The 10,588-nt window shown below is 35.9% G+C and overlaps 1 protein-coding gene across 1 annotated transcript; it reads left to right on the top strand.

The window, feature by feature from the left end:
• The first annotated feature begins 3,920 nt into the window (after positions 1 to 3,920).
• Positions 3,921 to 8,740, top strand: UPK2 (uroplakin 2). The gene is made up of 5 exons (XM_072426685.1): positions 3,921 to 4,030; positions 5,762 to 5,899; positions 6,411 to 6,543; positions 7,141 to 7,202; positions 8,185 to 8,740. The coding sequence occupies exons 1-5, from the start codon at positions 3,976 to 3,978 to the stop codon at positions 8,319 to 8,321; spliced, it is 525 nt and encodes a 174-aa protein (XP_072282786.1). The 5' UTR covers positions 3,921 to 3,975; the 3' UTR covers positions 8,322 to 8,740.
• The last annotated feature ends 1,848 nt before the right edge of the window (positions 8,741 to 10,588 follow it).

Raw genomic sequence — 10,588 nt, 5'->3', positions numbered from 1 at the left:
CTGAACAGTACTTATACTTAATTATATGACTGCCATTCAGTTCAGGATTAAGAACTGGCCACAACCAGGGGATGTCTAGAAAAGCCTTACAGACAAATATTCTCCAATCTAACGATTCTATTTCTTCCTATTCTCAAAGTAGGGTAGAGGCACTACTGATAAAACATTTCAAACCTAAAAAGCCACTCCTCAAAGAAAAACTATTAATAATATATTTATTAGCCTCCGCGCTCCTAAAATAAAATAATCCATGCTGAAACCCCACTCTGGCTGCTACTACCACAATAGAACATTTAGGAACTGCTCCAAAATTGATCAAAATTGATTTATCCTAGTATCCCTTGGGGGAAGGGTGGAAGGGGTGCAGAGGTAGAAGAGGGTGTAGAATCGGGATGCAAAGGTATAAAGAGGTTCAGAATGTAGAAGTGGAAGGGATTGGATTGGTGAAAGAAGTGCAGAAGAATTCAGGGACAGCAGAAAAGTAAGAGGTTGCAGGGTATGCAGAGGTGGGCAATGGTGCAAGTGTTTTCTATATGGTATAATATATATGTACTGTACATTCCAAGTGTTTTAATGATGTTCTTCTGTAGAAGAAGACATATGTAATGCAAGTTCAAAAATGATTCTCAGTTCTGGGGCTTATGCGTATCTAAATAACTTGTGGCAATGTATTTATAGGGAATATTATTAAAGGAGCCCCAGACTCTACTTATTTGTGTCACTTTAAATCCTGCCGAATCTGCAGAATCTTGTAGTCACATCCCCTTTTTGTCTTGGCTCATAATTGTTCTCCTTACTTCCTAAATTAGAAAGGATTAGCATAATAGTTAGAAGTTACAGAGACATGTTAGGTTATGGTACTGCCTCTGCATTTTTTTTTAGTTAGTTTGTTATTCATAATTATATCATCATGCCCAGCAGCCAGTAACCTTTGCTGTACTTTGGTTTTTGACATACCATGGACAGTTTTTGGGGGAGCCACTTTACCTAACTGCATGTTTTGGAGGTGTGGGGGAAAACAGAGTGCCTGGAAACCCAAATAAACAAAGGGAGAAACACAGGGAGAATCCCTCTGGGGTGATATTCAAACCTGGGACACCAGTGTTGCAAGGAGTGCTAGCCACTTGAGCCACACACACACTGGGGAGGATAGGAATGACACCATGAGTTACTGCACTTGATGGCTCCAATCCCTGAAAATGCACCGCCTAGCAGGGACTGGTACTATAGGATCCACTTTTGCTTTGGAATCAGGAAAGCTGGAGCTTTCAGTCTCACAGCTTGGTCGACAGAGCTGAAGCAGAGGCAGGACCCTTGGTAATTTAACATGTCTCAGTAACCCCAAATCCTTATTCTTACCTTCCCTGATGCAGACATCAACCCCATGCTCCTCTGCATAAGAAAATGTAAAAGAAAAAAAAAAAGAAAACTTAAAAAAAAAAGTAATAATGAACACCTTTACTGTAGCCCAAAAAGGTTATCAGAGGTAAAACATTATTCCACAACTTGTATAAATATCAGAAATTAAACTAGGCTTAGGAAGAAAAAAAAGCTTAAGCAAAAGATGGAGCATATCCAGAAACCACATGCCACAACCATCACAACACCCTAAAAGGCTGCTGCATTTACATGAAAAAAATTATTTTCCTCCTTTTTGGTCAATTGGATTCCCACCACCAGGTGCTCTTTAAACTTTTATATGCACATAGAACTGCAGCTTCTAATGTAGTTTTTGGAGACCTGCTGACCTTAGCTTTTGGCGCTAACAGAAGAGTTACTATGAAAAAAAAACTTGAGAGCAACTCAGTCCTGTTACGTATTCTGATTAAACTTTAGCCTAAAACTGCATCTGTTTTCAAAATCTTGCATTTTCAGTGCTCATCCCCCCTGACCACTTTTCAGGTTGTCCATCTGGTATGAGCAGTTTATTCATTCCTTACCCTACACACAAAGAATGTGAGAATTGTCTGGCAGCACAAACCAGTTAGATGACATTCCAAGCAAAGTTGGCATTTTTTTGTTGAGGTAGAAATAGCAGTTCACAAAAGTTTTACATTCTCTCTCAGCACAGAAACAAAAAAGCAGGACAAACAAGAATGCATAGAGAGATTGCAGAAGTTACTGTTTACGGTTAGGACTTTAACTAAGACTAAGTTACAGTTTAGACTTTCTGTTTCACAGGAGTTGTGGTTGTATACTAACTTTGTGATTAAAAAAAAAATCATATAAGGTATGAAGAGCACATGCCCGTTTTACTTGGAGCCTTTGGCCAGAACCTTCTGGATCAATTAATTCAAAGTTGAAGTTGTAGTGCCAATTGAAGATTGAGAACTTGTTCACATCAGGAACATCCGTTATGACCTGAGCCCCACAATAACTGTATTACTGCAATGCACAGTATCACAATGAATGAACCTGTTTATTAAGCTCTCCAAGAGCTAGAGAAGATAGATTATCATGGGAGAATCTGGGCAATCCAGCAAACCAAGAATGGATATTAATGCACATTACATGGTAACATGCATTAAAACAAGCATTTTACCTATCACAACAGTCTAAATGGGCCCTAAAGCAAACATGTGCCTTGCCCATGCAGAACAAAACACCCCAATCCTTATTTTCCCCATTGCCCTGTTTAGCTGCCAGCTGTTATAGCATTTTTAAACACAATACCAGTAATGTAATATATTATAGTTTACAATTCCTTAGATGTGGAAGCTGCATTTTTTGTTTTGTTTTTGGGATAATTTTTTAGTACAGAATATACCATTTTTTTCCAAAAAAAAAGTGTCAATTGCACTTCCTTTCATCTTTTGTGAGCTTTTAATCCTATCAATCCACCGTATCATAGAAATAATCAAAGGTAGACAAGTATAAAGTCCATCCTGGGTGACCACCATGACTACTTCTATGGATACAATTGAAAAAAAAAAAGTCTAGCTGTAATGAAACAGGAAGTATGTTATTGTAGGATGACCAAGTGAGATTAAATGGAAGAAATCCTAAAAGTGAAATGCAAATAAACAAACAAATGCAGTCACCGCATGCAAGGAATGGTACAATTACATTAAATAAATTTTGTTTTTTCAATCATTTTATGTTGAGATAATTCAAACCCTCTTCCCACACCTCCCTATCACCCCACCACCAACAACTGATCACTGGCAAAACTCTTTAAAAACCAAATACCTATTTGTACTCACCCAAACCTGTGGTCACATGATGCTCCAGACCCAATCTTCCCTCTACCTACCCTGACTTTGATGACAGTCTTTCTAATGATGTACTACTGATGAGTGTCTTGTTTGGGTTACTATTTTTTCATTTACAAGGTAAGGAATCAGTAGGTGATGGGTTAAATGTGAGATGTTTTTTTTTTAATTACTCAGTTTTAGCAACCTAAACGTCATCCATTTAGGCTGTACATTTCATATAGTTTATGCTTGGAAAAATAAAGTTTGAATTTAAAGTTTTATAAGTTTATTTGTACAAAAAGCTGGCTTCACACCTATAAGTTCAGTAAAAAGTGCATACTAGCACATGCCATGATGTGTAATGTGTTGGGGTGCATTGAGGATGCACTCCAAACCTACAAAAGTAGTCTGAAATTCACCTTCATCGTAATGCATCACACAGCATGTGCTGTTATTGTGTGCTTAATTGAAAAGTGTGATACAGAAAGGAGTAAGTCACGTAGACAAAGATTTCAATAAAAGATTTAAAAAAAAAACTCCCAAAATAACAGAGGTCTGTAAATCCATTTAGGTTGAAGGGGAACCTAGGTCAGAATAAGGTAAGCAAGAGAGGATACTGTGTTTCAGGTCTGGGTGTGTTTGTAGATGAGATTTTCCAGCAGGACCACATTCTTTCCCCCCCGCTATTCATTGATTGGCCGATCCAGGGAAGGTGAAACTCATTATTTGGCTTTGCACTGTACAGGTACACCAGAAACAGGTGCATCGACCTGGAGACAACATGCAGCTTCTGGGGCTTTCTGTTTTGCTGCTGATTATTTCCACCTCCTATGGACGTAAGTTTGAATTTTTCATCATTTCTATGGCTGCTATGTTTACTACAGTTGGTGGGTTTTATTTACTAAAGGAGAAGAGAATGTTTACTTTCAAAGTCAATTTTCATTTAACTTAGCGAATAAGATGAAACATTTTACTTTGTAAAGTCGTGGAGGAGAAAAAGTAGAAAGTTAACAGAATTAAGTTTGAGTCTACACAAACTGTTGCTTATAAACACCCATACCACCTTTAGTCCTGTTTTATTAATCATATTTTATTGTGTATGATTGGATATTTTTTATAAAGGGTGCTAACTATACCTAATATACATATTTTTTTATTCATTTACTATGACATTTCACTTTACAAAGTAAATAATAACTTTAGGTGTGCAAATCATCTACCCTTTTAGGGTATGATCAGACTAACAACATTTTACCTGCCACTCCCAGATGTCAAACACTAGGTGCCCAGGAGAAGTAACAGGCAGCAACCACTAGGCTTTTTCAGGTCATTCAGTAAAGTGGACCCAATTCAACTCTTTTGGGGAAGCAGGGGTTACAAGCCTCCCCGCGAAACTGCACATAGCATCTAAAACAACAACGTTGCTGCCTCGGACCACCTGCCAAATGAAGGATAAAAAAGGACTCATTCAGCTCAACGTTAAACTCTTTTTCAAGCAGTTTTAAGCAGTAAAACCTCTTAGACTTGCTTACACGTACTGCTGGTCTGACCATGCCACTAAAAACTTAAGTCAGTTTAGGCTGTTCACCTTCCAAAGTAAATTATAAATTGTGATTTTACAAATATGTTATTTTAAAGATGTATTTATTTTTTTGTAGAACAAAATAAGTAAAATCTGAATACATAAATATGTTTTATGGGATTTAGGAAGTTTACAGTAAAATGAAAATTAATATTACTCCTGGGCTTTGGTAATGCTTGTGGTCACTGTTTTCTGATTTATTTGTTTGTATTACTTGTGTATTTGCCATATGTGTATATTCCCTAACTGTACCTATGGATTCTGATATATAGCAGATATTCTGGCTGTGTGTACCAATGTACAATAATTTACATTGACTCAATAAACTTAATTGACACTGGCCACATAATGAAATAACCTATATGATTGGAGTGTATGCAAATTAGGTAATAGAGTAGTTTCTTCCATCTGATGAAGGCTGAACTTAAACTCTAGAAAATAAATGGTTTATTTTAGTTTTTTTGGCTGGAATAGGGTGTGTTAAAATCTCTGGTTGGCATTTATTGCAGTCTACAACTTTAATAGGGAAATAGTTTTCACCTGCTATCCTAATTAAGATGTTCTTACTGATAAAAGAAGTAAGGGGACATTTTTAGAACAGACATATAGAACAACAAAAAGCTGTTGAAACTTCCTTCACTCTTCTAAAAAAAAAGGTCCTGTCCTGGTATTGATCCTGAATTTTCCAATTACCCCAAATTAAGAAAACTGCTTTTGACAGCCCATAAACATCTCCTGCATTAGGTCCAAGTACAGCTGTGCATGCATTGTGTGTGACCAAGTGTTACCCTTAAACTCACTATAACCCAGGAAATTTAGGAAAAATGGTTTGCTAAGTCTGTATGTGCAATGACCCAGTCTGGATTCTTTTTTCCATGCCAAGCACTGATAAGGATCCTTTTTGGTACTTGTATTAGAAAATGAATTAAACAATTTCAGTTTTGTATTGAACCTACATTAAACATGTTTTTTCTTTTCTCTGCAGAAGACAATGTCACTGTTCTAGCTAGTGGACTTACTGCAAATCCTCTCTCCACATCAGTGGTTATACAATTCCCAAATGCATGTAAATATACATCCAAGAATGCAACTCTTTATATCAGCCAAGGCAATTTAATTTCAAGTAAGTTTATCTTAAGTCCTTAAAGGAAACCTGTACTGGAAGGAACACCGTCTGACCCATGCTGCTTTCCTTATTTTCTAATTCATGGAACTTGAACAAACATTCAGTTACATCATGAGTAAAATATACTTTTAACCAAATTTGAATTGAAATGGAACCTATTGTTTACCTGGAACCCTCAGGCTGTGAATGACCGACCTACAAAATAAATGGTTTCTGATTGATTGTTTAATTATTTCTATTATTTATTTTGTGTACTAGGTTAGTAGTATTGGTGATAAATAGTGTATCATCCACTGTAATTGGATAGTCTTGAGTGGTCCGGCTAAGGCTGCGTACACACGTCAGAAAATCACTAGAAACTATAATGAAATATTATTTCCAGCAAGGAAGATGCAACGTGTATACACACTTTAATAGCTGCTACCTTGTTTTAAGGCATACCAAAGTCTCTTTTTTTACTCCTAAAAAACAATTCTAGGTTTAAATATTTCATGCTCATTCTTTGCAGATTTTAATTTAACTGTGCCGCAATGCCGTCCGAAACGCGATCTTGTTGTAATTAGCAACTCGCAGTCTGGCAACACTGAGACCGTCAATGTGGGTTACCAAGTCCAAAACCTTACTCCAAACACCACATACAAGTAAGTTCCATTTCTGTTTCAGCTTTGTATATTTAATTCATTTTTTTTTATTCAGTAGTATATAGGATGGTGACTGTATTTATCAAAAACTAGACACTAGACCCAGGTGTATGAACATAATGCATCTCTTTTATATTTATAAAAACATGGAATGAGAGACCATGAAAATTGCCTGTACAAGAAGAACTATACCTGTTACAACATAAGTTCAAGTGACATAAGTAATAAAACTAGATTCATATTAATGTGGATCGTGCATTTGGTGCACTCCCATGCCGAAATGACAAAATCTACTGTAAAAAAATGTGGAGAAATGTTAAAAAACATGTTTTCTTTACACCTGACCCCCGCCTAGAAAGAAGTGATGGGTATATGGGCTCTGGGTCCCTGAGCAACCAAGCACCACCATATATTTGTGCAAGCACCATCAGTCTCAGCTTAAGGGAAAGGGTTTGCTTTTGTTTTGCATCAGGTTTTATTGCATAAAAAACATATTTTGTTCCTAGGGAATAACACAGAGAAATATACAATACTACATGACCAAAACAGCAACATTACATGAAATTAATGTACTAATTTCACTCTATTAATTTACAGGGCATATTATACGATTGACAGTGAGAAGTTCACAGAAGTATCATTTACTACTAAAAATGGCTGTAAGTACACTAGAACATATTTCTCTTCTTTTCTGCTATTTCCTCTACAGCCCAACATTAACAAGGTTTATATATTATATTATCATGCCTGTGTGTATAGATGCTATATGGGGTCTATTCTAAATATTTAACCCAACTTTAACTGAAATTCACAAATCTTTATCATTGCCACAAAATATATATATTATGTGGCAATGAGGGCACAATTTTGCAGGAGAGGATGCATTATGCATAAAAAGTTCATTATATTGGTAAAGGATGCAAAGGCATACCCCACTTCAATTGGGACAGTGAAGACATATTAAAAACAACAAAACATATCTAAAATAACATTAACATCATTGGAATTAAAAAGAGGATGAAATGTATTTTAAAGCGGACCTTGCATCCAAAATAATAAAAACTGGTTTATGTAAATAAAGGTCATGCAAAATGTTCCAGCATAATTAGCACAAACCACATGCTTTTCTAACCATCACCTATGTCCATCATTAACAGATAATGGCAAAGCCAGCCTTAAAACAAAGGCACAGTGTGTGTGGGGGAAGGGGGGTAGAGGCCAGAAAAAAATCAGACACAGTTCTTTTTGTTTAGGGCTCTGGGAAGTCTTGGGGAACCCCTACTATAATTACTATATCAACTGTACATTAGGTTGTGACCAATGGGATAAACCCTGGTTCAGAAACACTGGACTAACACATCTGGATTGCTGAAGGTCATGTTACAGTAGAGATCACTAACAGACCCCCTACCAGTCTCTATGAAAGTGCTTAGTAGAAGGATCTCTTGCATGGGTTTGTCACAGTGATGTGGTGCTGGCAGCAGAGTTGCCGTCTGATATCAGTTTAGGTATTAAGTATTATGTGCCCTTAAAACCGATATTCTGCTAAATTAGCATATGGTGTACAAATCTGATCAACTGTATAAACAGCATACATGCTGCCTATAAAAAATCTTATCTGTATTTGTTCTTCTATTTCAGTGTCAAGTGCACCATTAGATGTTTTCGCTCGAAGCGGAGGAATGGTCGTGATTACTGTCCTACTGTCTATTGCAATGTTCCTGCTCATTGTTGGTTTAATTGTAGTTATTGTGCTAGGAGGAAGGGGGAAAAAATAAAACTACAACAATTGGATATGTAATGAAACTTTACCAGCTGAAACAAGGTTTCACTGTGTGGAAATATCAATCATCCTGACTGTGTGATACATTTTTGTTTATGTGTATGAATTTTATCAATGTTATGTGTAAATAGTTTTTTTCTATTTCTTTTTAACCAAAAATAAATATTTTCACCTTACAAATAAGCAAATGATGAATTTTAAAGCACAGAACCAACAAACATTGTAATAATTATTTGTTAAATAGAATGGATACTTCAGTTTTGAATATTCTTTAATTTCAATGTTCAATGATCAAATGTCTTCAGTTTTAATATTTTGAAATAAAATGTTAAAATAATTATAAACACGCATACCATATTGTATCCTAAAATAAATGTATACAGCTAAAGGTCTAAAGATGGGGGGAGTTGTTTTTTTTATAAGTTACAATAATAAACAAAATAGGAAAATATTTTTTTTTCTGTGGATTTGATCAGGTTTTAATTCAAAACAAACATTTATTTTAAGTTAGATAAATGCACTCTAGGAAGTCCTACATTTTCTTTAGGAAGCAAACACAGCATGAGTGAAACTCCTGTCCTCTGCCCACATGCTGCAAAGAGGTACATTTTCTCTCTTTGTGGAAGCAGTGATCTCTCTGCAGAAGTCTGACATGCCCCCTGAGGTGTTAGATCTATAGCTCTGTAATCAGGAACACTCTAGCTCCCTGTTTGCAGAGCTCAGGGTATAAGGCTTTTCCAAATTAAGACATTTTTTTTTTTGCACCTGGAATGTACTTAGCTGATTTAGCATGAAGGTTTAGATGGCCTTTAACATACACACTAGTACTATATGTATATGTTACCATCTTGTTTCAATTAGGGTTAGTGTACAACACTGTCAAATAAATTTTATTTAAAAGCATTGCATTTAACTAAATATGAACTATTTGAATATAAAGGAGGACGAAAACTGTCAGTATACTAATGCAATGTGTTATAATATCAAGTTTGTCTCATATTTGGAAATTTAAAACAAACTGCCCAATAACAGACACATTTTGTTCCCAGAAAAACCTGTTGTGTTCACCCCCCTAAAGCAGCGGTGGCCAACCTTCCAGACCTTCCAGACCACTAAATTCATAATTTTCAATCCCGTGGACCAATAATGAAACTTTTTTTCAAAGATAAATACATTTGTAAAATAATGATTTTCCTAATGGTGATGCCATTAAATATAACAGTTAAAGAAAATACACATTTAAGGTCATACTTACCTAAAACAGCATCTAAGAAATAAATAAAATAAAACAATCAGGTGAGAATCAGTATTGGGGGAGCGGGGTGACTGTTGTAATAGTGGAAACAATACTGAAGCGCACGGCTCGGCAACGGTTGCCTCATACAGCTTAATACTACACTGACGTCACACTGCGCCTCCCTTGTTTTTATTTAATAATTTAAATTATTTATTTATTTAATTTATTAGAATAATATTTGTTTTACCATTAATAAAAAATAAAAATTGCAAATAATGTCCAAATTTTTCTGTGGACCACCAAAATTTTCTAGTGGACTACTGGCCAGCAACCACTGCTGTAAAGCTTCAATTTGTTATCATATAGGCAGGGATATAGACCCCATCAGCAATATGATAAGTGGGTAAATGTTATACAAGCATGGCTCCACTAGTTAAGTCCTAGGCTATGTGTAGATTTGTCCCAGACCAAAAACTATGACCACACAAAGCCTAGATATACAAGAGAACAAAATGGAAGTCACATCAGGAACCTGAGCATTTTATAATATTATTTGGGCTTGCTCCAAGCACTTGATTTATTACTAGACTGCATGTAGCATCCGATTGGAATACAACACATAGATGGGGTTTTAGTAAAATCACAATTCCCAACAGGTGTTATTAAAAAAAAAAAAAATCACCAAGTGTTTATCTGAGTTGGTACAGTAAAGAAATGAGGAAAAGGAGAGAAAGACAGGGGGTTCTTTTGCGGCAATTTCAACTATATTATATTAAACACAAAGGTATAAAACTCTTTTACATAAAAAATATAGCTATGTACATCACATTCATTTGATTTTTTTCCCATTAGCATCATAGGAAAAGGACCTAAAACTAGACATGGTATTCCCTACATAATCAAGGAAAGACCATCTCTCAACCCGACTGGCTGGCTGCACACTCTGCATGGCACCTTAACCATTCCCATGCCAACCTTGAACTATACCACCAGAAGTCTATTGGGAACAGTTATTAAACCGTAAT

The sequence above is a fragment of the Pyxicephalus adspersus genome, chromosome 11, assembly GCF_032062135.1.
Source record: "Pyxicephalus adspersus chromosome 11, UCB_Pads_2.0, whole genome shotgun sequence".
In the NCBI taxonomy this organism is placed as follows: Eukaryota; Metazoa; Chordata; class Amphibia; order Anura; family Pyxicephalidae; genus Pyxicephalus; species Pyxicephalus adspersus.
This window is presented reverse-complemented; position numbering and strand designations above follow the sequence as displayed.